Source organism: Pygoscelis adeliae, unplaced genomic scaffold, assembly GCF_000699105.1.
Source record: "Pygoscelis adeliae isolate BGI_AS28 unplaced genomic scaffold, ASM69910v1 Scaffold10, whole genome shotgun sequence".
NCBI lineage: Eukaryota > Metazoa > Chordata > Aves > Sphenisciformes > Spheniscidae > Pygoscelis > Pygoscelis adeliae.
Window position 1 is genome coordinate 7,226,439 of NW_008824053.1, and position 27,815 is coordinate 7,254,253.

Sequence of the window (27,815 nt, forward strand, 5' to 3'; positions counted from 1 at the left end):
CTCTTCCCCCTAACAGTGAAATTGATATGCGTCCTGTGAACGGACGGGTGAAACTGCTGGTAGATGGGGTTGAAAGCCGCGCGAGGAACGTTTCATACATATCTGCTGGTAAGTGACGCAGCATCTGTTGTTTCATTTTCGTGTATGTTTTAGGAGAAAGAAAGAAAGAAAAAAAAAAATCTATCAAAGAGATTCCACCAGTTTGTATTCAATACGTATTTCTACCTTTGGTTGTAAGGTTAATATTTAAGAACATGTATTGTACTCCCTTGCACAGGAACATTTAGAAAGACTGGTTAGAGTCTGAAGCTCTTGAAGTGGCCAAACTAAGCAAGATATAACTAACATGAAGATCCCTCCTTTTCATACATTACTGCAGCTTACACTGGAGTTCCAAATTTGAGAAGTGTTTTGGCTATACTATAAAATCTTGCTTGATTAAAACATTTTGAAGTAGAGCTTTTCTAAAATTCACCACACTTCTATATCAATGTTTTTCCTAATTTGATTTGTAGGCATAAATAAGGCTAGCATTCTGAAATCTGCTAGGAATAAACATGGAGAACTGGTGAATAGCCTGCTTGCTTCTCTCAAAGCAGGAATAGGTTTTTTTCTGTGAAAGGACACAGGAGGACCTTGGTTCATTCCGTGCTATGCAGTCAGGGGCTATATACAATGCAGATGTTTCCTGACTGTAGAGCTGTAGTATACAAATCAGGCTAAGGCTTGCTGAAATTGGGTTAGCATCTGCCAGTGCTGAGCTCTGTCCTATTTGTTACGTACTTGGGAAGTGATAATTGTGCTAGAAATGGCTCCAGTGACAGTCACGGTGTTCTTTGTATTCCCTTACTCCATTATAGTGTAGTCAGGGCCTTGTATAGCTGCACAACTATACAGATATTATAGACGGCTCTGTAATAATTTCTAGAAATAAATATGAATATGTTAATTACCCAAAGAAAAATAACCCAGAGAAAAATTAATAAATCTGTGTTCATTAAAATTGTTTTCCAACTTTTTACAAACACCTATTTTCTAGACGTACACTGTTCTACATTGTTTTGCTGTATGTTTTGTTTCTTGACTAGAACAATTGAGGAACTTCAAGGAAAAGAACATTTTAGAAACATGACGGTTGCTTTGTTCTTTCTTAAAGAAGCTAGGTTGGGTCTGCTTTGGTTTGGGTTTTGCTTTGTTTTATTTTGTTTTCTTCTAGGTGCTTCCATGTGGATCCACAGTGAAAAGCAAGGGCTTGTACTTGTTGCCCCAGCCTACGGCATTGATAAACTGTACTTTGATGGATACACATTAAGGGTATCGTTCTTCCTCCTCATAAGCTTGGGTGTTGAGATATTTCTGTAGGATTCCCTTAAATCCATATGTATAAGTGCAAGACTATACAGTGGCAAAGCCAAATGTGTGCAGGGCCCAAAAAACCCACAACGGAAGATGACGCTACAGGGTTGCACAGTCCTCCTCTTTATTTCTGAGCGGGAGAAGTGAGGATCTTTCACCAACAAAAATACCTTCTTCTTGCAGTACAGGTGTGTGTTGGGAAATGGGCCTGTGAGCGTACGCACACTGAGCCAGCAGTGCATTTGCCAGAAAAATGAGTTTTCAGCTCCTGTCCACTGTTCTTACAGATGTATTATTCTTCAAATCAGCAAAAACGCAGCCATTCTTTTAAGATGAATGAATGCTTTAAGGGTTGCACTAAAAAGAATGTGAAACGGGAACGTAAGAAATCGGTAAACCATGCTGTATCTATCATCTATACTATGAAAACATCCATCAGACGAAAGCTTCAGCGTATTAATAGTCTAGACTATTAATAACTTAACATATTAGACTGGCACAGTAGGTTTTAAAGGCCGTAAGAGTTAAAGACACAGCAGCACCACGGGAGTTTGGCATCGGACCGTCAGACCCTTTTGAATTCTCAGCAAAGAGATTTTAAATGTTTGTGCATTAACTTATACTGGAAGGGACCTACATAGCAAAAATCTGCTCCATAGGTATTATTTTTTTTTAACTTGAATTGGTTTTGATTTTTTTCCTCAAAGATTCAAGTTGCTTTATGGATGGCAGGGAAAATGTGTGGAATATGTGGAAAATATGATGCAGAATGTGAACAGGAATATCGGATGCCCAATGGATATCTAGCTAAAGATGCAGTGAGCTTTGGGCATTCTTGGATTTTGGAAGAAAAGCCTTGTACAGGAGGTATGCAAGCTCTGATAAATTTAATATAATATTACTGCAGTTGCATAGAAAATGTAGAATTTATTTAGAAAATTTTAAATCCGTAAACAGTTTGAAAAAAGCATTTTAAAAGGGTTCGTTATTAAGTTATATTAAATATAAAAAGTATTTGTCAGTTTAGAAAGGAATAAGAAATTACAAGTTAAACAAACAAGCCAAAACCCACAAATCAGTTGAAATTAAATAACCGAGCTGAGACAAAATCTTTGTCTCAGTTTTGAAGTGTTTTAGAAGAAGATCAGAAAAAAATGTAAGAGGATAAATTCACACGGAATGCTTTGATTTAAGCACAACAGCATTTTCCAGCCAGTATCTGATCCATCAAAAAATCAGATGGGGATTAGTAATTATTTTACCTTGGCTGCCCACCTGATTTTTGAACCAGTGCAACCTGTCAAGCAAAGCATTCAAGCGCATGAGCAGTTCCAGGGACTTAATTACATGGTTGAAATAAAAAGCTGTATTTTAAGTGTTTCAGTAGATTAGGATCTTATGGTGTGCTCGGTGCACTCGGCTGAGGTTATGATGCAACAGCATACCACAGTGCCGCAAGGAGAAGAGGCACGTTGCCTTTGTGAAGAAGACTTGTCCTGGTGGGAAGGACTTCCTCGGTCCCTGGAGAAGGCTTCTACATGTTTAGCTGTACCTCAACTGTTGTTCTGCTGTGTCTTTGTAAAGAATACTGGGCGTCAAACTTGCTTTAGGTGGATATGGAATCCACATGCATGTACACAATAAGATTCACATGGTTGGTAGTGGCCACATGTTGTGTTTCCTTTTCACATGCAGTGGAGATGGATGGAATTTTAGAGAATAAAGCTTATAGCCAGGAATAAACGTGGTCCATTTAGCTTAACACACGCTTGTAGCTGCTTGTACCAGGAATCCAAAACAAGAACAATATTACTGGCTGGCAGCAATGGCTTTTGGTCTCTCTCTGCAGCAATTTTGAGTCTGAATGACAGTGGTAATAGTGTAATTCTTTAGTGATTATTTTTATTTGTTCAGAAATCCCCCCTTTCTTTCCACTGCTGAATATTCAAAGCTTTCGAATGTGGGTTTGCAGCTATTGTGTGAGCCAGCTTACTTGGCAAAATGTTTATTAGAAAGTATATCAGACTATGTTTCTACATGCTAATCTAGAAACAAACCAGTTGCATTCGAAATTAACTTTCCGTAGCTCCATATCTAATTAGCCGATTTGAAAAGTTTGTAACAGTCAGGGATGCTGCTTTACTTATGATCAAAATATAGTTTTCATAGAGGAAATTTGTTTGCAAGTTGGCAACAATGGTAGATGGGTCAGTCTGGGGAGATCTGAAGGTTTGGTACATAAGCACATAAACTATCACCAATAATTGTGTTACAGCCTGCAAACTGCGACGCTCATTTGTGAAGTTTGAGAAGACAGTTCAGCTTGCGGGTGTAGAGTCCAAGTGCTATTCTACAGAGCCCGTGCTGCGCTGTATGAAAGGGTGCTCCACCACCAAGACTACTCCAGTCACTGTTGGTTTCCACTGTCTCCCAGCTGGTAAGTCAACAGAAAGCCTACTGAATAGGAGCTGCACAAAAGTCTAAGTAGATTGTGGCTTGATTCAGTTATTCCGCTTGAATTGTCTGAATAACATATCCACAGGTAGGAATGGATTTACTGCGGTATTGACTGAAGACCTTGCCCTGTTTTCATTAATACGTAAAACTTTCTTTAGCGAGAGAGATGTTTTTCTGTTGTAATTTTACTATGTTTTTCATGGTGCCAGCATTTAAAATCTAAACGGAACTCCTCTTCATGGTGCTATGAACTAACAGGGTAAGGGCAGGATAACAGCACAGTCAACACTGTGATTCAGCTGAAAACCTGCCTATTGCAGCCTGTGAGGATTCAGCCACGTCTGATCACGTGCAGCACCCTGAAATGAGGATCCTCGCTTTTTATAGATCGCTGCCTTTGAACGTGATCCTATTTCACTGAGCGGATTTAGGCAATAGGAGGGCAGGTGTGGATGGGATTCCTGCACACGGGTGCAGTGATGTAGGAGGATGTCTTTTTTATAGGTATATTGTAGATGATAAGAGATTAGATAGGATAGATATAGATTATATAGATAATAGGTTCATGTCTGTTTTCCAAGTTTGTTTTTCCTTTAAGACCACAATATCCTTTCCTAAATATATTGCTAATAAAATTCTACATGGAAGTAGTAGTTTTCAATGTAGAACTGGCTGATTAATTAAGTGGGTTTCCTGGAACGTCTCTGCGTGACTTAGACAAATATAAACACGTAAGCCAGTGAGGAGAAGCCAAGCCTGCTGTAATTAATGACTAGTGCATGGTAAATACTGTACCTTGCAAAACCACTTCTGAAGTGTATACTGTTTACTTTTCATTTCTTGTTCCCCATCAGATTCGGCTACCAGCCTGACGGACAAACAGACAAAGTTCGACCAGAAGTCAGAGGATATGCAGGACACTGTTGATGCACACATAGCATGTTCTTGTGAGAACGAAGACTGCAGTGCCTGAAGCTGTGCATTGCAGCACAGGAAAAAACAGAAACACTTCAATGTTTTTATTGTGTGGTGTAAGAAAACTCATTTTAAGGAATAATAGAGATACTAAATTAAGTGTTTAAGGACGTCTGGAATCTTCCCAAGTAATTTAAAGTATTAAACTTTATTATTGTATAAACTGTTATGATTGCCCATAAATATCTGATTTCGTAATAAATCCACGCATGGAAAAATTGATGACGGCTTCCTTATTTCACTGGTTATGGAAAGAGGAGGTGAGCTTCTCCTCACCCCCCATTTCATAGACTTCTTGAGTCTGTTTCAGTCTTCTGTGCACCAGGCACGTGTCTGTGTCAGGCCCCATCGGGGATATGGGTTGGGTAGCTGTGGTAGCTTGTTTCCCCCAGGACTTTCTTCCCTGGTGCTGGGATCCTGTGCACCCTCTGCTGCAGCAACGCAGCCGTGGTGCTCTACAATAATGATGTGCCCGTGCTGCCGTAGGGAACACCAAGATCAGGGAATAAGGCTGAACCTCATGCCACTGGACAAGGCTGCTCTGAGGTAGTCAAGAACACGTCATGTTCCTGATGCACCACGTGGAGAAGCTAGCGTGAATCAGGGGTGTTTGAAGAGGACGTGGTGGAGTTACCCAAATACATCACCTGCCAAAGGATCTGAAGCACAGCGAGACCTTTGCACTTTGGGTGAGGTGCCCCAGCCTCCGCGTCCAGCATGAGCCCTTGCTGTGGCCACCATCAGCAGGTGGGCGCTGCAGGTCTGCGTGGGCACGGCGAGGGATGTGCTCCTCTGCCGTGAGCGCTGGAGCCCAAAGGATTCCAGCAGATCTGGAAGATGTTTTCTGCTTGTCCCCAAGGCTGTGCTTTCAGGCCAAGTATGCATGCTGGGTGAATTTGTTTTTCAGAGAACTGCCTTAGGAGGTGGTGCAGACATAACCGTTGATGTCAATGAGATTGTTGGCAGCTTAAGTCATGAGGAGTTTTGCACAAATTTCAATAGAAATAGTATTGTACTCACTTGCAGGTTTACCTGCCTTAATTCATCAGTGTTCTCCCCAGCCATTTTTATTACTGACTGACCACACATTCATTTTTATATTTAGGTTTGTTAATGCAAAGCAGAATGTGATCCTACTGAGTTGTTAAAAATGTAGATCGACAGTAAATTAATTAAAAGAGAAACAAACGATTTGGTTCTTAAAATCAGTAGAAACCAATGAAGAAAAATGGCACTTACCTACGACCGCGTGGGGTAGAGAGGTAATCACTGGCTAGTTTTTGAAAATACTTGAGAATATTCTGTGAAAATTGTGTCGTTTTGCTTTCCCCAGCAGTTTTGGTACCTTCAACGGATGTACGTATGTGAGTTTTATAGTTTGGATGTGAGTTTTATAGTTTGGAAAGGTAACGTCCTCAGTGCCAAAAGGAATATGTTTGAAAGACAGACATAAATGTTATATGCAGTTTAAATGCTGTCATGGTACCTTGTGCTGCAAAGCGATGGGGAGCTGACGGCAGGCAGTGTTTGGGCACTACCCAGCAGCAGCAGCAAAGCGGTGAGCCGGTGGGTTTGCTGCTTGCCGGGAAGTCACACGGAGCGGCGATGGGAAGCACAGACTTCCCGGGTAACCCCTGAGGCCGAATCCAGCAGAAGCCAGGGCTTTGCATGACCCCGGAGCTGGGCTCCACGGGGGCTCTGGCATGAACCCCCAGGTGCAGTGGGGCCAGCCCATGGGGCTCCTCTCTTCCCAGCCTGCCAAGGCTGGAGCACAGCTTTGGGGGGACTCTTGTCTTCCAGCTCCCGTGCTCAGGTGCGAGGGGTGCGATGAGCTCAGCAGTAATGCCCTGGCAGAAGACCTGCGGGTGAGCATCACCCAACCACCACGGCAGCCAGAGCACCCGTGGAACTGCAGGGGGATGCTGGCTGTGGGTGTCCACCTCACGAAGGGCTGTGGGGAGGCCTCAGCCCCCCCCCCCAGCCTCTGCCTCTCTCCCCCACTGCCATTACAGAGAGAGACGAGCACAGCTTGAAGGAAATGCTGTCCGGGGGGCACAGCAAAGTTGTTTGTCACCCTCACAGTTCTCCTAGGACTTTTTTTTTTCCCTTTCTCTTTTTAATTCAGGTTATATCCTTTGGAGAAATACGAAGCGTGAAAGGGCTGTGAGTGTATGGGGGACAGGCTGGGAGTTGAAATCGTTCTTGACGTACTGGAGAGATGATCTAGAAAATAAGAGGGTTCAACTCTATAAAGAAACCCCCAAAGGCAAAGCCCTCAACAGCAGGTTTTGCCTACGCCTGGAGCAGAAGCACAGATGATCCTGCCCCGTGGCAACAGCACGGCCGGGGCAACCGGGGATGCAGCGTTTTCTGCCCAAAGCAGTGGGGATGGGGGTGACACTCTGCAAGCCCCGGGCTGGGTGGATGGGGGCTTCGGGGAGACCCTGCCCTTGCAGCCAGGCACAGTCTGCACAGCCCCCAGGGATGACCCTTATTTTGAGGAGTGTTATGGTTCGTGGTGTCACTGTTATAGTGTGGTGGTTTAGCTGTATCTAGTGTTATAATTTTGAGACACTGAATACAAGCATTGTCACATTTAATCTGCCGCCACAGCAGCGCTCTTCTGCTTGCACTGCCACTGACCTTGACTCCTCGCTGCCCACAAGATGGTTTTGTTAAAAAAAAAAAAAGCCTGTGCAGCTGCATATAGTTATGCTATAATATATTAGCTTTTGAGCCTCAGTTACCAGTCACCAGTAGCTGTATACTCAAATCCTTTAGCTACATTTACTGTTTACCAAATCTCCAAAGGCGTGACACAACTCACTAGTGAATGGCTTGGCTTTTCTATCATGTGCCATCAGTTGTACAAGGGAAAGGGTTAAAACAAAAGGGACCGGAATATAGTGCCGGTAAAAACACGGTGAAGTATTTGCCATGCTTCAAAAATTTTTTTTACCCTAACAGATGCAATCTTTGATCTAGGAACAAATCCACAGCTTGTCAGACATTATAAATTATATCCCAACTGCCAATTATAAAAAAAAACATCAGCTAAAGACCATTATGAAAACTAAGCCCTCTTGGATAGGAGGCACTGATCTGTTGATGAGAAACTGAATCCAGTCCCTTCCCACAGTGAGCTGGGCAGCAGCTTCGGTTCCCCCCCCGCGGGGGGCTGCGGGGGGCCAACATGAATCCCTCAGCCCGAGGGCTGCCGTAACCCTCCCCGTGCATGCCTCTGACCGGAGCTGTGCGGGCGGCTCCCGTCAGCCCTGGCCAAGCCCAGCTCCATGCCCTGGCTGCAGGGGACCAGGGGACCTGGCCAAACCCTGGAGCCAAGAGCAGCTTGAGGGACCTGTGGGGCTGCCTCCAAAGGGACAGGGAAAATGCCTACCAATGGGAGAAGGGGGCTCCACCGTGGGGTGAAGATGCCGTCCCTTGTTTCATGACGTGAAATGAGTTTGGGCGAACCAGACTTCGTACACCTTTGTAAACTAGGAGGTTTGTGTCCATAACGCCCGTCAGCCTCACCCATTCCACCTCGCAGGGGCAACCCTCACCACCACCCCTCTATGGCTAATCGCGCCGGTGAAAGGGGCTGACACATTAGCCCTGTAAGAGAAGGCAGGTGAGGGAAGCATGAACGTCAGCGCCGTTTAGCCATGGTCTTCGTGACAATGATGGGAGGTTTGTGTTACTGGGTGAATTCCCCGTCCCCAGAGAGCAGCGCCGCGGGTGACGGCGTGTCCCACTCGCAGCAGGGTGGGTATCAGTGCGGTCTCACAGGAGGGCTGCCCGGGATTTTGCACAATCGTGCTGGAGCACTATCAGTTAGATAAGCTGTGTGCCGTGTGGTCAGGTCAGGATAACCTGGGCAAGGTTAGCACAGACTGCAATAGCACCGGGTGCTTCCAATGAATAAGGATAGTCAGTAGGTTTTCTTACACAATAAATATTTTGGCTTTAACTATATTTTAGTACTTTTAAGCACCTGTTTCCAAAGGTACTTTCAGAGCATTCAGTTGGTGAAGTGAGAACAAAATTGCTTTTGATGGTTTTGGCTCAGCAATAACAGCCAGCGCCTTGTCCCCGACCCCCTCTCCCTCAAAGGGTTTGAGTTGTTGATAAAAAGTTGATAACTCAACAAAATTCTCTGTGCCTGTTAATAATTCTTCTATAAAAGCTGCACATTTTCCCCTGCAGTCTTCAGTTGCTTTTACCATGAAGGGACTCATCCTGGCCCTGGTGCTTGCCCTCGCAGGTAAGTTGAAGCTTTACCAGTACTGCTGAGCCGTGGTGGCCGCTGCGGTCCTGAGCAAACTGCAACTCCTCAGGGCCTTTCAGGGATATTTACAGCTTAATTTGCTGAAGCCCTATTATGACTATTAGATTTCTGTGCCTAAGTTTACCAGCAGGGGAAAAGCAGAGCAAGCAGCAGCTAGTGAGCGGGGCTGGCGCAGGCTCGGTGTCCTGGGGTTCTGGGGTTCACCCTGGGAGCCCATTACTGGTTGTTTGCCAACCATTAGCACACTGAATAAATGAATAATAAATGTAAAGTGTCCACAGAGATGGCGGGTTTCTCACGCATCCTTCTCTTTCCTCCCACACAGGGGGTCAGAAGCAGGGCCTCGGTAAGTGCGCTCCCACCACCAGCGAGCGGCTCCCACGCTGCCCTCCCCTACGGCCATGCCTTGCCCCCTGCTTGCACCAATTTTTTGGCAGTAGCAGCCTCACCCTTCTTTGGTGATGGTTCTTGCGGGTAACATCGCAACAGTCATAGCAAAGGAGGTGTTTCTGGTTTGTGTGGTTTTTTTTAATAGAGCCTGTTTTTCATACTGGCAAGACCTACCTCTATGGCTACAAGAGCTTCATCCTGCATGGGCTGCCTGACAGAGGCCTGGCGATGGCGGGGGTGAGGCTGACCTGCAAGCTGGATATCAGCCGTGTGTCTCGCAGCGACCACCTTCTCCAGGTAAATCACCGTGGGCATGGGGACCCACCCGCCTGCCCTCATGACACGGCTACAGACGTTCGGTTCATACTTCCAGTCTGGCAACAGAAAGATGCAAAGCTCACACGAAAGCTTAAGGGCTCTTCCCGGTGCTGAGATGACCCTGTAAGCCCAACGTCAGACCAAGCGGCTTTGCTCAGGCAGTGGCAATTTCCCCAGCGCAGGCAGAGCTGCGGGCATGGGCGCTGAGCTTTGCACCCCATACCCCCGCCCCGGGCGGGCGGGGAGCTGGGGGAGAGCCGAGGGCACCGCTGGAGTGTCTGCAGCTGTAGCCAAACTGCTTTGGGTTATGGGTAGTGACCTAGAGACAGCGCCACAGGCTTCCTCGCAGCCCGCACCTCTGCAGGAGGAAGCCAGAGCTGCTCCAGCTCTGCTGCCATCAGTACCTGAGCCCCATTGACTAAAGCTGCCTTAGGTTCATCTCCATGCAGAAATATGGCAGGCAGCTCCTTTAAAGAAATGGCCTTATGACAGTTTTACTAAGGCAACACTAAGCTGGAGTATGAAAATGAGGCGAATTCAAGCATGAAATAGCCATGTTTTTCAACCTGATCCATAACCTGAGAAAAGCTCGGATATCACATGAGAAATTCCCGTCTGTCTCCATTATCTTCCTTTTGACGTTCTTCACATAGGCATTAATTCAAATGTGAAGAACGCTAATGGTAATGCTTGTGCTTGGCATAATGATATCAGATCTGGAAGCGCTGTTACTCATCGAAAAGATTAATTTAAACAGCTTAAAATATTGGCATGGAATGAAAGACCACAGAAAAGGGATCTAGAAGACACCACGTGGGGAGAAAGCTGTAAGCGGGCACTGAGCGTTTGTCCTACTCAATCTATAATCCTGTGCATATATTACTGAAGCAGCATGAAGGAATACCTATTATCAAACTTTACACACTGCTGCAATTGCAGGCTCTGTGTAACCTCGCTGGAGTTGTTATTTAGCAATTGCAGACAATAGTCTTGAGTAGGATTTAATTTGAGAAAACGTGACAAGAGGCAAGCCACCCTTGCAGCATTGATTATACATGCCTAAAATGAAACAGAGCACTAAACCCACACCATTTCCCTCTAAATGTACTTTTATGTAGGAGGGTGGGATGTGCATGTGTATGTGTATGCGACTAGTTACGTACGCATGCATGCAGGCACGCATTTCCCACTAGGTAGCAGTCAAGGACTTGTGTGCAAGCTTTACAGCTTGATAAGCTCAAAGTGATGACGGCCGCTGCCAAAGAAAGAGATGTCAGCTCCTGCTGGGCCATCTCCCGTGCGAGGTCCTGCGGTCACCTCTGCTTCCCCATCAGCTGTGCGGAAGCTTTGGCGCTGTGGGACGTGCTGGACCTGGAGCAGCAGCCAAAATAGTCCCAATGTGTTTAGGCAGGCAGCTTGAGCAATGGCTTGGCTGCCTTGCAGGCTGAAGGGAGATCTCACTGGACATCTGGGGAACACGGGCGAGTATCCTTTCTGTACAGATTGCTGGCAGCCGGTGTTTCGCTCACCCAGCAACCTTCACCAGACTTGCTGAAGTTTTGAATGCTGTTTGCATGATCTTATTTTTCTGGCAGAAATCCTTCATGGAAATTGCATTTTCAAGGACGCTTCCTAGGCCCAGCACAAGAGTCCAAGGAGGAAAACGTTTCCTGCAGTGTTGGACAAGTGGCTTGTGTCCAGTCATGGACTGGAAGTGCCCAGTTTCCCTGTTATTGCACTGTTTCAAACTGAATGAACAGGATGAACGTTTTCCTAATTTTGTTCACAGATTCGATCACCAAAGCTGGAGGAATACAACGGCTTCTGGCCCACGGACCCCTTCACTCCGTCTTCGAGGCTCACAGAGACCATCGCTGCATGTTTCAGCCAAGCCTTTAAGTTTGAATACACTGAGGGAAGGGTTGGAAGTATTTTCGCCCCTGAGGACTGTCCCATCCTATGCACTAACCTAGTGAGAGGGATTCTGAATATGATGCAGATAACCATCAAAAAGTCACAAAATGTGTATGAACTACAGGAGGTTTGTTTTTTCCATTTTGATTTTGCTTTTATTCTCTAAAATGAGAATAATGTTATATAGTAACTTATCTGTACATACACTTCCCGGGCAATTTTCTTTGACCTATTTATTGCTGTTTCAAGTGGAAACTTCATTGTGTTTCATCAATACTCACAGGCTGGGATTGAAGGCATCTGCCAAACCAGATACGTTATCCAGGACGACAGCAAGAATAACCGTGCCACCATTTCCAAAAGCAAGGACCTGACGGACTGCCAGGAGAAAGCGGTGAAGAACATGGGAATGGCGTACATCCGCCCCTGCCCCACCTGCCCCCTGGTACGAGCAGCGTGGAGCCCTGCTGCCACGCTCAGGCATAAGCCACTGCCAAACACCCATGCGTCGCACTGATGCCAGTAGGGAGTTCGGCTCGTCTGTGCTCAATTAACTACCGCCCGTTCGTATTTGTGAGTGGGTCTCTTTGCACTTCTAGAAAGTCAGAAATATTAAAGGCACGGTGATGTTCACTTACAAGATGAAGTATGATGACAGCGGGGCCTTGATGACATCTGCTATGTCTGAGCAAGTGTACCAGATCACGCCCTTCAATGAACCCAACGGGGCAGCAGTCATGGAGGCAAGGTAGGCGCCATGCGTGTCCTTAGAGTAGCTGTGATTATCAGAGCCAGGAAGAGATGCCTAAAACATATTTAGTGTTGATTTGTGAGTTAACAAGAAGCATCTGGCCTGTGGGCTGTGAAGGGCCAAGGCACCGTACGTCCCTCGGGATGCCCAGCCAGGTCCCACGTCCTGCCGTTTGGGGGTTTTGCTGGGCCACCGGAGACATTTGCCCAACCTGTCAGAGACTTTGGCAAACTCTAATGAAAGCTCTCGCCAGTCCTATGACATTTCCAGATAATCCTGAGCAATGCATAAACTGAGAAGTGCACGATCCATTTGTGGTCATTGCAACGGTCCTGCTGGGCACCCCTCAGCCCGCTCCAGCCGCTGTACGAGCCCTCCACACACACAATGCGGTTAAAGCCTACTGATGCATTTCTTTCTCTCCCTTGAAGACAAGAACTGTCTTTGGTCGACATTAAAAGGACTCCCATCAGTGCACCAAAAACTCAGCTGCAAAACCAGGGGAGTCTTCGTTATCATTTCTCAGGAGAGCTACTCCAGATGCCAATTCCTCTAATAAGGATTAAAAATCCAGATTTACAGGTATTAGAGGCTTCCTTGTCATACTCTTTCATTATTTATAAGGTTAACAGGTCATCACGTAATTATTTTAGACATGGATCCTTCCAACTGTCTGTTTTTTCCCATAGTTAACAGAAACACTGCGGCAATTAGTTCAGAATAACGAGGAAGGGGCCGCTAAAGATGCTTCAGCCAAGTTCTTACAAATGGTCCAGCTTTTTCGTATAGTGACCCTTGATCAAATTGAGTCTTTGTGGGTGCAGTTTGCCAACGACCTTCCCTACAGGTAACTGTTTTGCCTTCAGCCAGGATTTCCGATCAGAGGCATACTGGGCAATGGGGATAATGAATCGTTCCCCCCCTGGCAGGCGCTGGTTCCTGAGCGCCATCTGTGCTGCTGGAGCTACTGACACATTCAGATTCCTGAAGCAAAAAATTCACGATGAGAAGCTGAACATCTGGGAAGCAGCTGCGACTCTCCCTCTCGCCTTGCATTTCGTTACACCCAACAAGCAAACCCTAGAAGTTGCCTCAGTGAGTACAGATCATTCCTCCTTCTATTTCCCTCTCACTCCTTTTTAAAGGTGAATTCACAGGATTGTAAGTGAAAGATGCAACATATTTCCTTCTAAATTTGTAAAATGCAAGGTATTAACAAAAATGGGGATTGCTTTAGAAAATGTTTCCAAACACTTGTTGCCAAAATTTTTAATTTGATGTTAAAACCCACAAATCCTCAGAAAATTGCTATTGATTTCTTTTTGCCAAAATATTTTTTTTAAAAAATACACAAACTCAAGAAAATAATATCATGTAACCAAAATCTAAAATGCATACATTATAACTGGAGCGAGCCTATTTACTTTTATTGTAGCTGAATGACTAGTGTTTGATTTAACGTCTGAAAATATTTAGGAAAAATCCAAATCAATTGTATCTATCTATTTCTCAAATGTAATTTTCACTAAATACTAGCTCTAATTACCAGAAACATTAAAGACTGCTACTTCTTTCTTCTGCAGACCTTTCTGACCTGTCCCCAAATCCAGAAAGCACCAATGCATCAAATAATTGTTTACCTGGGATATGGTAGCATGGTAAATAAGTACTGTGCTCAGACTTCACTTTGTCCAAATGAACTTCTTCAGGTAGGTGACTCTCATTTCTTATTCATAAGGGGTGAAGAAATTTTTTAAATGCCTTTAATTTAGCTCTTACAATGCCGGCAATTAGGTAACTGGTTGTTTACATGCCTCACTCTTAGCTGTGATTGCCTGCAAAATTGCAAAGACAGAATGAAACACCGAGCTGATGCCTTTGAAAAATCTGGTCTTAACAGTTCAGAATTTCAAATGTAAGTGGTAGAAGCCCGTGGGGATGATGGATTCTGTAAACAACCTGAAACTGAGTTTAGGTATGAGAAATTTAGGATTAAAGCAAAATAATTATGATTCTGCTCTCTACTTTTACATTAGGTAGAGTGTACTTAAAAAATCTATTAAAAAGGCACCAAAGTGTGAATATAAGCAAAGCTCTAGATAAGTCATAGGTTAGGGCTTCCAAAGAGGCCCTGCTACATACTTGCACATCACTGTCAGAAATATTCAGGACATTGTCCTCGGACTATGCAGCTCTGGCTCCTCACTCAGAAGGACCACAGCACTGACATGGGCTGCTGGTGTTTGACATGTATCTAAATCTTCCAAAAAAGAGTGAAACAAAGCCAAGCCACCAGAAGGGTAATTTGTCTTCTCAGAACAGCAAAACTGTTTAAGTAAACTTGCTGTCGCTATAGGAAGTGGCAAATCCTCCAGCTGTGCAGACCCTGGGGGCTGCAGGCTGGCAGGGCTGGTGGAGGTGCCCCGGGGAACGACTGAACCCGGCGTCAGCTCGGGGCTGCTCTTGAACTCGCAACAGACTCTGTGGTGCAGGCATCCACCCAGGATTATCTCCTACGCTCAGGCTCAGGCACAATTTAAAATCACTTACAACGCTGCGTAAGGAGAACACCAAGTTTGCTTGTATGTTCCACGTTTGGCATCCTGATAATGGTGGTGAGATTTTTCCTGGGAGAAAAATCTGAACAGCTTTACTCAGGGCTCTGCACCAGTAGTTGTTTTGCCTGTTATGGCAATGCACATTTTTTGCATTATTACAGGATCGTTACCTGATAAGATTAACACAGTCTGCTCTGTTTTCAGCCACTCCACGACCTTGCTACTGAAGCCACCAGCAAAGGTGATGCCAAAGACATGGCCTTGGCCCTGAAAGCCATCGGCAATGCAGGAGAGCCAGCCAGTATCAAACGCATCCTGAAGTTTTTGCCAACATTTTCCCCAGCTGCAGCTTCATTACCAAACAGAATTCATGCTGATGCCGTGTTGGCCTTGAGGAAAATTGCCAGAAAAGACCCTGCAAAAGTAACTGAAATTATTATTTAAACAAATGCCTCAGAGGGTATGATTTGGGTTGACTTAGTGATTCAGGAATAATAAAGCCATCAGGTAATGTTAGCAACTCTGGGCAGATTTCTCAGTTACTGGTCTTCCTCTTGCCCACACTGTGAATTCCTGACTTCACCCCGTCCTTGCTGATATCCTGGGACAGAGGTTGCTTTAGTCACTGTAACACTGGGCCCACTACTAATGGCTGTTTCTTCCAGCCCTGTTCACTGTGCATCCAGCAATATCTTCATTTTCAGTGACGGGTCCCCTGCTCAAGTCTCCGTTTAGGGTTTTGTTCTCCATTCACTGCAGATCACACACGCATGGTTTAGGAACCACTTCTCACTAAGAAGTTATGAGGTACTCACAGGTTGTATCTTCCTCCTCTAGGTAAGGGAGATCTCCCTCCAGGTCTTTATGGACAGCACACTTGCTCCTAACGTCCGAATGGTGGCTTGTGTTGTCCTCTTTGAAACTAAGCCTGCTCTTCCAACCGTAACAGCTATGGCCAGCTCGCTGCTGACGGAGCCCAGCTTACAAGTAGCCAGTTTCACGTATTCACACATGAAGGCTTTGGCAGTAGGCAGGATCCCACAGCTCTATAATCTGTAAGTAGAGGAAGAAGTACATTTTTTAGTAGCAAATGGTGATTTTTTTCTTGCAGTTTTCTAAAAATTATGTCACAGTCGACTATCTTCATATGATTTTAACTCTTTATTACTCAGATCTGCTGCTTGCAACATTGCCATTAAACTACTGAGCCCCAGACTTGACAGGCTGAGCTATCGTTACAGCAAGGTCATTCATGTCGGTGATTATTCCTGTGAGTACCAGGTGCCCTGTTCACTGCTTCAGCTTACGTAGCCAAATGCCTCTGTTGTGTTCCGCGATTTTCATCCAAAATCCAATCACAGGCTGTGAGTTTAGTGCACTCTTGAACTAGAAAAAGCACAAGAGCCTCCTAACATGCAAAATCCCCTGAGGGTGTTCTACTACTCTCTGGGTGTCTGCTGGGGAAAGCGGTGCCTGCACATGGATTTACACCTCCTTCTTCAGTCACTGTGCTTGTGTTGATTCTGCCCTAGAACAAAGTTGTCCTCTTGAGGTTGCAAACTTGATGACCTGTGGGACTGAATCCTGGCAGAACCCCTTGTGCTCTACTACAGCATGTACCTGAGGTGGCTTACATGCACCAGACACCTCGGAGACCCTAACCAAAATCTCTGCTGCTTTTTATTCCTGTGATAGCTGATTATCAGGCTGGTGCCATTTGGAGGGTCTATCTAATGAACAGTCCCAGCACCATGTTTCCATCTGATATAATCACAAAAGTAAGAGGATATTATGCAAATACTGCAACTGATATTATCGAGGTAAGTATTTCATTAAAACAGCCAGACAGATGCAAGCCAGCTACAGATAGTATTACTTGTTAAGCCCTTTGGACTGTGATGTGGTGTTTAACTCCATCTCTGGCTGTGAGGGCAGATGTGGAAGAGAAAATTCAGATAACGATTATGATTTTACCTAGGCTGCTTCTTTTATTTGGGCTTCTTGATACACACATTCATCAATGAATACATTCAGTATAGGCATGAAAATCTAGGAAAGCAGAGGAAAGCTTACGCAGCAGAACATTCATCTGCCTACCAAAAGTCACAGGGCATCTAGGGTATTTTGCATAAGTACAGGGAAATAGCATCTGAAATTAAATTTCAGCCAGCAGTGCAGCCAGGGCAGCGTGAAGCTCCATGTAACAGCATGCAGGCATTTACTTAGCTTCTTGGGCAAGCTTTGCAGCCTGGGCTGAGCTGTGTGCTGCCCTAAAATTATCCCTGCTGACTAATTCAAAGCTGGCTCAGCACGTCCTCAGCATCTGCAACCATAGCCTGCAGTCATCTGCCAGGTAGGCATAGCTTTATAAGTGCAATGGCTTCATGAAGTATGTATTTAGAGCGGCCTCAGTGAGTGTAATACTAGGTACAAAGGTTTTCCTGGGCTTTCTTGTACTTGGGCTGCGAACCTGACTGTTTCCTACAGGTGGCTCTCCGGTCACAAAGCCTAACCAAGCTTGTCAGGAAGCAGAATATTCCCTTTGCTGAGTATGATACATACAAGACACTGAAGGAACTTGGCAAAAAGGTACGTCTCTACTTCTGATCTGTTTGCAATACACAGTTCCTGCCGGCACTGGGGTTGCATCACCCACCGACCGCGCCATCCCTTTGATGTTTCAGTGAGAAAGGAGTCAGTCATCCTGTTTGGTCACGGAAAGATGTACTTACATTGTACTTATGCTGTCAACAGATGCCACCTTTTCACTCAACATGTGTCAGCAATTAATGTACAGTACAAAAGATGATGATGATGCTGGTAGCCAAAATTCATGTGTTTTAAATTGTATGTTAAAACACAGTAAGTGGTTGCTCTTCTCTTTTAAAATGATTCTCAAATAAGATTTTTGTCCATGAGTCCTTGGGTGTCACCCACTACTTACAGCAGCAGAAATTACCAAGTCCTTAGCTCACCCTCATGTGGGGAAACTCCCACTGAAGTCAGTTAGGCAACATAAGAAAGGCCACATTGGTTCAGACCTGTAAGATGTCTATTAGTTTTTGGCTAAGGAACCATGGTTAGCATCCTTCAGATGGGATCTACTTTTTGCCAACACATTACTGTATTTGAAGTAACATTATCTGATGCTTTTCATTCTCCTCATCTCTCCTTAACACCGCAGCTTCTGGGATGGAAAGAGCTGCCTCCCGAAGACCCTCTGGTATCTGCTTATGTCAAAGTATTGGGCCAAGAGATCGCCTTTGTTGACATTGATAAAGATGCTATTCAGCAGACCATGACGGTACTGACAAGGCTGTTGTCTTTTTTGTCTGCAATGCTGAACAATTTCCCTTCCCCATCTCTTCTTACCTACTTACCTAACTTATTTCTCTGTTTTCAGAGTCTAACTGGATCATCAAACTGGCAGCCAATGGTGAAAAAAGTGGTGGAAGAGGTCCAGCGAGGCATTTCAGGCCGATGGACCCTGCCGGCGATGGTGGCTGAGCTGCGGCACATTGTCCCCACGGTGGTCGGCGTGCCGCTGGAGCTCAGCCTGTGCGGCGCCGCGCTGGCCCAGGCTGCAGCCGCCGGTGAGCTTGAGACACCAGACTGAGCAGTTTCCCCACAATAATTGTGGATCCAATCCCTCTGATGAAATTAAATCCCTCTGTGATCTTGAAACATACTCTTGTAATGTGGAAACATTAGTGTTCAGCTACCTCCAAAGGGTTTGAAAAGTAATTAGCGTGTTTCACCTGGGACATATTTGTATAACTCTGGTTTGGAATAGCAATCTTTAAATAATCACGTAAAGTATTTCAAAATGTAAAAGCACTGCCCATGTGTTAACTCCTACGCTTACTGAAAACATTGTATCTCCAGCATTCATTGTTTCTCTGTTCATGTAATTCCTGTCTGTCTTTTGCAGTGGATATACAGATGTCACCACCATTACCTGACAATTTTAGACCTTCACAGTTGTTGGAAACCAACATGGATATTCATGCTGACATCAAGCCAAAGTAAAAATGACGTATATTTTCACATACACACACAAGCATTTATATTTATATTTGAAATAGATATGTGATCGCATGTTGTTACGCAGGGGTCTTACTTGTCCCAGATCTGGGACGGCTGTGCTAGTCCAGAGCAGTGAAGTTGTGAGAGAGCAACGCAATCACCCGATGCTTTACGACCCTGCAAATGTAGCGATGTGCACGGTATCCCATAGGATGCTGCGCTGTTCTGCCATTGCTAGAAATGCTCGCTTTTGTACCTGTTCAGTGACTAAAGACACTAAGCTGTGGAGATACATTTGCTTACGTATGAACAGGTTTTTACAAGTTCAACATAGAATCGCATCGCCACCAGGCACAAGCTGGGGAGATTTGAGGAGGTAAAGGGAAATGCTTCTGGATCCGCAAAAGCAAATGCAACAGTACTAATAATGATAATAGTAATAATTATCATAATAATAGTGATAATAATAATAAACAACTAGACACAATCTGAAGCTAGTAGAGATTCTGGCATTAGCTTGTCCTCAAGCAATGTATCAGTGACAAAGAAGTGAGAGGGGGCATGTTAGCTTTGTTTAGCAGATAAATCCCTTCACCTTTTCCAGTGGCACTTCAGCTTTTTTTTTTATCATGTTATATGATACATCTCTTTATCCATCAGTAGTGGCTCTTACAATAAAAAGAACGTAGTGAAAATGCAATTTTGCATTTCAACATTAAATATGTGCATATTAATCTGTAATTATGCATGGTTTTATTTTCACTCTTTCAGGGCATATTTTCATATGATTGCAATGATGGGGATTAATACACGATACTTTCAGAGTGGTCTTGAATTCCATGCAGAGTTCAGCGCCAACACTACAATGAAATTTGAAGCCAGGATAAATAATAAAGAGAAAAATTTGAAGATTGAAACCCCTCCCTGCCATCAGGAGGTTGAGCTCGCAGCTGTGAGGTACAGAAGAGCTCGTTGCATTTTGCTTGCTATGTGTTACTGATTGTGAGCTCCCTGTTATAAAATCATGAACATACAACTCTGTCAGGCTCTGCCGTACCTTGGCAGCCACATAAAGCTTAGCATTGTCTTTTTTGCACCAGCAAAGACAGTTAAGCAAAATCAGAAGATGTTACCCGTGTGCCATTTATCACCTCCACAGGAGTGAAGTTTATGCTATTTCAAGGAACATGGAAGAAGTAGATTCCGAAAAGAAATCCCAGCTTCTCCCCAAAGGAGAAGTACCAAGTCTCTCCGACCAGCCATTTCAGCCATCAGAAAGATCTTCAAGGCCTGGCAGCTGGAAGGTAAGGAGGCCTCTCACCATTCGTACTGCCGACAGGTAGAGAACAGACAGCTCCTCAGAGGGGCTGAGCACCCCCAGCACAGCAGCTGGCTAACCAGATCACAGACGCAGACACTGTGAGATTCAGCAGGTGCCTGACAGATCCCAAACCAAGCCTAACATAAGTCCCAATGGGTGCAAGACATGATCATTCACAGTCTGCTCACTCTCATCATCTCATGCAGGTAGGGTTGCTTTGACAACATGTCTTCCTATTTCTTTACAGTCATGGGGAGGGTGTGTGAAATTCATATCCTTTGTACAATATCCCTTTTTTTCCAAGCCAGAGCAATGTGGAAAAGATGGCTCTTCGGCAGGACATCAAGCCAAAGTAAAAATGACGTATATTTTCACATACACACACAAGCATTTATATTTATATTTGAAATAGATATGTGATCGCATGTTGTTACGCAGGGGTCTTACTTGTCCCAGATCTGGGACGGCTGTGCTAGTCCAGAGCAGTGAAGTTGTGAGAGAGCAACGCAATCACCCGATGCTTTACGACCCTGCAAATGTAGCGATGTGCACTGTATCCCATAGGATGCTGCGCTGTTCTGCCATTGCTAGAAATGCTCGCTTTTGTACCTGTTCAGTGACTAAAGACACTAAGCTGTGGAGATACATTTGCTTACGTATGAACAGGTTTTTACAAGTTCAACATAGAATCGCATCGCCACCAGGCACAAGCTGGGGAGATTTGAGGAGGTAAAGGGAAATGCTTCTGGATCCGCAAAAGCAAATGCAACAGTACTAATAATGATAATAGTAATAATTATCATAATAATAGTGATAATATTAATAAACAACTAGACACAATCTGAAGCTAGTAGAGATTCTGGCATTAGCTTGTCCTCAAGCAATGTATCAGTGACAAAGAAGTGAGAGGGGGCATGTTAGCTTTGTTTAGCAGATAAATCCCTTCACCTTTTCCAGTGGCACTTCAGCTTTTTTTTTATCATGTTGTATGATACATCTCTTTATCCATCAGCAGTGGCTCTTACAATAAAAAGAACATAGTGAAAATGCAGTTTTGCATTTCAACATTAAATATGTGCATATTAATCTGTAATTATGCATGGTTTTATTTTCACTCTTTCAGGGCATATTTTCATATGATTGCAATGATGGGGATTAATACACGATACTTTCAGAGTGGTCTTGAATTCCATGCAGAGTTCAGCGCCAACACTACAATGAAATTTGAAGCCAGGATAAATAATAAAGAGAAAAATTTGAAGATTGAAACCCCTCCCTGCCATCAGGAGGTTGAGCTCGCAGCTGTGAGGTACAGAAGAGCTCGTTGCATTTTGCTTGCTATGTGTTACTGATTGTGAGCTCCCTGTTATAAAATCATGAACATACAACTCTGTCAGGCTCTGCCGTACCTTGGCAGCCACATAAAGCTTAGCATTGTCTTTTTTGCACCAGCAAAGACAGTTAAGCAAAATCAGAAGATGTTACCCGTGTGCCATTTATCACCTCCACAGGAGTGAAGTTTATGCTATTTCAAGGAACATGGAAGAAGTAGATTCCGAAAAGAAATCCCAGCTTCTCCCCAAAGGAGAAGTACCAAGTCTCTCCGACCAGCCATTTCAGCCATCAGAAAGATCTTCAAGGCCTGGCGGCTGGAAGGTAAGGAGGCCTCTCACCATTCGTACTGCCGACAGGTAGAGAACAGACAGCTCCTCAGAGGGGCTGAGCACCCCCAGCACAGCAGCTGGCTAACCAGATCACAGACGCAGAAACTGTGAGATTCAGCAGGTGCCTGACAGATCCCAAACCAAGCCTAACATAAGTCCCAATGGGTGCAAGACGTGATCATTCACAGTCTGCTCACTCTCATCATCTCATGCAGGTAGGGTTGCTTTGACAGCATGTCTTCCTATTTCTTTACAGTCATGGGGAGGGTGTGTGAAATTCATATCCTTTGTACAATATCCCTTTTTTTCCAAGCCAGAGCAATGTGGAAAAGATGGCTCTTCGGCAGGATGTACATTTTTCTTCCCAAATCCTGAGGTAATCCCTGCAGTGGATTGCAGAAGCCCATTCTCCTATGTGCTCTTCAGCTTCAGAGGCTGGCACGGGAAGGACAGGTTGACTTGCAACAGGAGAGCTAGTAGCCCAAAATTGATGCAGAGAAATAGCCCCTCCAAAGAGCCCTGCAGGTCCTCATGGGGAAGTTTGTTTGTGAAACAGTGCCTGGGAAAGGCTGGGCAGGAGAGCTGTCTTGTTCCACAGAGGACTTTGGAGGAAACCCCACTGCTTCCAGTGCTTAGATCTCTAATTTTAAGCACTGCTTCCTTACTTAGGCAGGACTGTCATCACTCTCTTCATTAATAGGAGGAAAGGTTTTAAGATCTGTGACAATTTTTTTGCAGAAAATCTCTTTATTTGCCATATTTTTGTTTAATGCAGCAAAGCAATATTCCTAGCGTGATATCCAAAGGATACCAGCAAGGTTCAGAAGAGGCACATCACCATGGTGTAGGAGGAAGATTTTACACACGCATCTTCTGTAGAAAAATTGAGAGTTTGGGATGTTCTGCTTGTCTCAGCCTAAAGTCACGAAATTCTGCTTTCTTAAGAAATACCTGTCTGCACAAATTAGCTGGAGAACTTGAAGCCAAAATAGTTTTGAAGCCAGGTACAGTCATGACAACAAGCTTTTCTGTCAATCTCTGTGAATGCTGCTCAAGCAGCACAACCCTGGAATGTAAGTGTCTTGACGTTAGTTCATACAGGTGCTGATATTGACAAAATACAGCTGGAGATTCAGGCAGGATCCAAAGCAGCTTCCAAAATAATTGATGTAGCAAGCTCCGGGTCTAAGGAAGAGGATGAGACATCTCCATACAAGGACATTCAAGCTAAACTGAAGAAGATTCTAGGCATTGAAAATATATTCACGGTAAGAGACTTTGAGCATCGGAGAGGGAAATATTTTCCTATAAATGAAGCCAAGGGTTTCCAGTGTGGAAAACTGGCATGGGAAAGCAAGGATTTCGGCTGGGAGGAATGTGCCTAGGTGAGTTCTGGTGCAGCTTCTGCAGTGTGGGGGGCCAGGAGGTTGTATTTCCTCAAAAGCCTGTGCTAAGCAGCTTGTCTGACACCCAGAGAAATGTTACAGAACAAGCTATAAATTCATAATGCTTTGAACTGTTTCTGAAGGTCGCAAATAAAACACGGCGCCGTCACAAACGGATTCACAGAGAAGACAAGACTGCAGTTACAGACCTCTGGGCAGAGCCCGGTACAACCCCCCTCTCCAGTTCATCTTCTTCTTCCACTGCTTCCTCTGCTGATGGTAAAGAGCCTGGAAATGAACACAAGAAAGATGAACTAAGGCAATCTGGGAAGAAGTGTGGCAGCAGCAGCAAGAGCAGCAGCAGGAGCAGCAGTGGCAGCAGAAGAAGCAGCAGCAGCAGTGGCAGCTCTGCTAGCAGTAAAATCTGCAGCAGCAGCGAAGACCACTCTGGAGACAGGCGCTGCAGTGCGGACAGTGAATATTCCAACCAACAGGTAATTCATCCAGGCTGGACCTTTTTATATTTCTTGTAGTGAATGTTTTTGTACATCAGGAAATTGTGTCCCTAGAGCATGGAGCAAAGGAAGAGAAAACAGACTGTTGAGGGTGGCTGTTTGCTGCAGGATGGACGAGGTAACCACCTAGCAGAGCTTTTTCCCCTTTTTAACCTCCCTGGTTCTCTGAAGCATTTCAGTTCAGCAGTTTCACATTTCAGAAGATTTCTGTTTAAAATGTTAAAAATTTAATTTTGTTTTGCCTTTTTTCCATACTCAATACTGAACTTTTTAACGCATTTCTCGAAAGTTAGTTCTTTGTCTTCTCTTAGATCTTCTTACATACTATCTATTTTCACAGGCAAATCTACCTGTTTACCAGTTTTGGTTCAAGCCAGCAGATGAACAGGTACATTTACTGCTTATACTGTGAGCAGGGCCTACAAGTGCTCCCATTAGCTTTGCTGCAACTAGAGCTTAGTTCTCTGAGAATAAAAATATGAGAAATTTACTCTGTAACAACTTCCAATGGTAAATAACTTGCTTCAAGGCGATTCTCTGTTTTTGCAGGACCCAGGAATGGAAGTTCTGAACGGTAGCATCAGCTCCTCCTCTTCTTCAGCTAGTGATGAAGGCACCTCTAGAGCCATGTCTCAGGTGAGTGTCTTAATCTACAAGAAATAAAAACATTTACTTTGGGTTTCCAGTTATTGTATGTTTATAACAGAATAGGAAAAATATGGTGATTTAGCATATTAGATAATATATAGAAAGAAAATTAATTGTTTCCCATTTTATAAAGGTGAGCACATTGGATAGCCATTGAGTGTTTTTTAATATTCACTTAATACAGTCCACATTTTTCAATGAAACTGGAATGTATGGCTGTTTATGTTGAAATTTGTGTTACTCAGTAAATAATTCACTGTAAAAATGCGAACACTTTAGAAGTGCTGACCCACTTGATCAGAAACTGGTTTCAGGTATATTTTTTAATGCATAGCTCTCTGTAAAAGTTCAGGACTTGACTCTGCCACTCTTGTTCATTAGGTCTTCACTGCCAAGTACTTCTGTTCATGTTAGCAGGACCATACGAGGCCTTTGAAAAGACCTTGATTTTGCAGTAATGCTCCAACTTTGAGAGCAATCCAGGTGTTTATTCAGGAATGACTGCACGATACATAGTTAACGGTACCTGGTCCTTCTGTAAGAACTATTGTAAGAACTGATGAAATTTGGAGCAGATTTCATCAAAGGAAGATTTCACACATTTCAGACAATGACCTGCATGCCCCAAAATAGTAAGCCTTACTTTGCTGAGGCACCCTCTCTGCACCAGCAGCTCCCAGTTGTTAGTGCAAATAGCTTGCGGAAAAAAGGCAACCAGATCTATCTTCTCCCCCACCCATTTCTGGGTAATTTGAATTCACCTCTCGTCCATCTTTTCACCACATTACTATTTCCCTGAACTCTTCCCAGTCGTCCCCAATGCTCTCACCACATACACCTTCTTCCCCAGCCACAGCCTTGCTCTTTCCCCGTTTCCCCCTCAGCCCTCGCCAGGGGGCTTCCTACCCACCTAATCCTTCTGTGGGCCTCTGTCACTCGGACCTGGCAGCACAGGGAGGACCCGCTGCCCCACAGCTCATCCCACCTGCAGCTCTCCCCTGGCCAGGTGGGGACTCCTGCCCCACAGCTCAGGTAGGGCAGTCAGAGCCGGAGCGGCTGCTGCCGCCGGGCACGAGGCTCTGACTTTGAACGGGGCCACATGCTGCTCCTCGTGCAAGTACCACACTTGGGACTGCACTGAACAGATCCCTCTGTCAACACAAATTATCACAGTTTTAAACAGGTGGTTAAATGAATTTTATCAAGAAGACTATTAGCTAAACTACAGGTTGGTAAGAGAGCAGTGCTGAGCTGGGTAATATTGGTTCTTTACACAGTAGGGTCCTACTCCATACTTCCTTTTGTTACACTGAAATTACTTTACAAAGAGATTCGCAATGCTACTGTTTTACTTACATAGGTCACGACAGCTCTCCCTGGAAAGACTGTGGCAAAACTACATACGAGCTCAATAGATCGAGCGATGATCTATAATACTTTCCCATACTTCACACAAAAAGACTTTTTGAATGAAATTTATCCTTCACAGATACTTTTTATCTGTGGTTGTAATATAGTAATTTTAATGCTTTGTTTATGTCTTTTGTCACTATTTCCTCTCTACTGACTTAAGCCTAAATTCTTGGGAGACAGCAAGCCACCAATACTGGCTGCAGTCCTTCGTGCCATCCACAGAAACGAGCAGCCGACGGGAATACAGCTTGTACTGTACACTGATACTCAACCCATGAGATCAAGGATACAGATGTTTGTTTCAAGCATCACAGGATCAAGTAGATGGAAACTCTGTGCTGATGCTTCAGTAATAAATTCCCATAAAGTATCGGTAAGTTTAAAATAATGATCAGCTCATATAATGAGCTATTATCATTAATATAATGATCTTACTCTGTTTTATACCAAAATATATGTATTCCCCTCTACTAGGGTTCTCTTAAATGGGGTAAAGATTGCCGGGACTACCAGATTGCTACTCAGATTGCAACAGGGCAATTTGCTGCTTATCCAGCCATGCAGATGAAGCTGGAGTGGCCAAAAGTACCTTCAATAGTCCGAACAACTGCAAGATGGTGAGATTTTACTTTAGTTTTTGAAAACTTCACCTGTGTCAATGCTCCAGATAACTACAGATTCGGTTCTGCAATTTCTGAGCTGGAAAAATCCCCCCCTTAATCAGTATGATATTATAAAATCAGATTACACGTGCCTGTTTTTTCTGCGTATTCATTCTCTCAAAGCATAGTGCATTTTAGTTTGCAGGAAAACCACTTGAAACAAAGGGGATGATGGGATTCACCTAATCTATTGCAGACTTTTAATTTAAAGTGCCTGAATTAGGAAATTGGTCTCCTGATGCTTCCTAATTGGGAAGAGCAGAAGCCTAACCTTGGTTCTCTGAAGGAGTCTGTCTCTTACTGACTGTCCAGGGAGAGTAATTTCCTAACCTCACCTCCGGCTTCTGAAGAAGGTGATACAAACACTCCCCATAAGGCTTACCGCACACTAAATAGCAACTGTTGTGTGACGCTTAGTGTAAGAAAACTGTAACTGCTGGATTCAGTTCACATAGGTGTCTATCCACATACATATAGTACCTATTGTATTCATTCATTCAGTGTATTTATACATGCATTTGCCCACAATAACATAGAGATCCATATCAAAGCCTAATCCTTTTTTCATAGTGCTACCAAAATACAGACACATACAACAACTCACTTACCTAAATAGGCATGCAACACAAGCTTTCACATTAAAGGCGTACAGGTGATTTGGTTAACAAATGTCTACTGAAGAGGATAATTTTTTATATTAGATTGAATTACCTGAAGTGCTGTTATCTGCCCTTATTAGAGGGGATGAAACCATCCAATTGACTATCCTGGAGCAAAGCCACAGAACTCAGCTTTTTTCTGCTCTGAGACTATGCCTTTTTTTAAAGGAATCTTTTCTGTATTTCTCTGAGTCCCAAGCCTGTAAGGGAATCCAATCATAGAGATCCCTCTGTCAACTCATTGACAATCTTAGCGGGCGAAGGATCCTTGCTAAAAGTTACCACTGTAGGACACATTCATACGAGGTCATCTATTTTTTAGCATGTTAGTATTTTATGTAATTGGTGCCTATTTTTAAATCTGAATGTGTTTAAAACAAGTTGGCTATACTTTTTGTCTCATATCACTCTGCCGCCCAGTCTCTTTAAGACTGTTTCACCCATTGTCGTGGTTTAACCTCAGCTGGCAACTGAGCACCACACCGCTGCTTGCTCACTCTCCTCCCCCTGGTGGG

At 44.2% G+C, this 27,815-nt stretch overlaps 2 protein-coding genes across 2 annotated transcripts in view; both read left to right on the forward strand.

The window, feature by feature from the left end:
* The window catches only part of LOC103925145 (vitellogenin-2-like), a 24,003-nt gene extending 19,217 nt beyond the window's left edge, over positions 1-4,786 (forward strand). Inside the window, 5 exon segments of the mRNA XM_009333805.1 lie at positions 17-108; positions 1,217-1,314; positions 2,064-2,223; positions 3,632-3,793; positions 4,668-4,786. Coding sequence (XP_009332080.1) covers positions 17-108; positions 1,217-1,314; positions 2,064-2,223; positions 3,632-3,793; positions 4,668-4,786 — 631 coding nt within the window.
* A 4,226-nt stretch (positions 4,787-9,012) lies between these two features.
* Positions 9,013-27,815, forward strand: part of LOC103925146 (vitellogenin-2-like) — a 25,598-nt gene continuing 6,795 nt past the window's right edge. The window contains exons 1-27 of the mRNA XM_009333806.1: positions 9,013-9,052; positions 9,402-9,422; positions 9,612-9,763; positions 11,574-11,825; positions 11,982-12,143; positions 12,298-12,446; positions 12,881-13,031; positions 13,139-13,296; positions 13,379-13,544; positions 14,033-14,158; positions 15,212-15,430; positions 15,845-16,062; positions 16,180-16,277; positions 16,703-16,827; positions 17,495-17,596; positions 18,192-18,311; positions 18,411-18,600; positions 18,939-19,032; positions 19,805-19,990; positions 20,193-20,337; positions 22,794-23,022; positions 23,111-23,286; positions 23,547-23,897; positions 24,259-24,306; positions 24,468-24,554; positions 26,140-26,352; positions 26,454-26,596. Coding sequence (XP_009332081.1) covers positions 9,013-9,052; positions 9,402-9,422; positions 9,612-9,763; positions 11,574-11,825; positions 11,982-12,143; positions 12,298-12,446; positions 12,881-13,031; positions 13,139-13,296; positions 13,379-13,544; positions 14,033-14,158; positions 15,212-15,430; positions 15,845-16,062; positions 16,180-16,277; positions 16,703-16,827; positions 17,495-17,596; positions 18,192-18,311; positions 18,411-18,600; positions 18,939-19,032; positions 19,805-19,990; positions 20,193-20,337; positions 22,794-23,022; positions 23,111-23,286; positions 23,547-23,897; positions 24,259-24,306; positions 24,468-24,554; positions 26,140-26,352; positions 26,454-26,596 — 4,121 coding nt within the window. The remainder of the gene's footprint in view (positions 9,053-9,401; positions 9,423-9,611; positions 9,764-11,573; positions 11,826-11,981; positions 12,144-12,297; positions 12,447-12,880; positions 13,032-13,138; positions 13,297-13,378; positions 13,545-14,032; positions 14,159-15,211; positions 15,431-15,844; positions 16,063-16,179; positions 16,278-16,702; positions 16,828-17,494; positions 17,597-18,191; positions 18,312-18,410; positions 18,601-18,938; positions 19,033-19,804; positions 19,991-20,192; positions 20,338-22,793; positions 23,023-23,110; positions 23,287-23,546; positions 23,898-24,258; positions 24,307-24,467; positions 24,555-26,139; positions 26,353-26,453; positions 26,597-27,815) is intronic.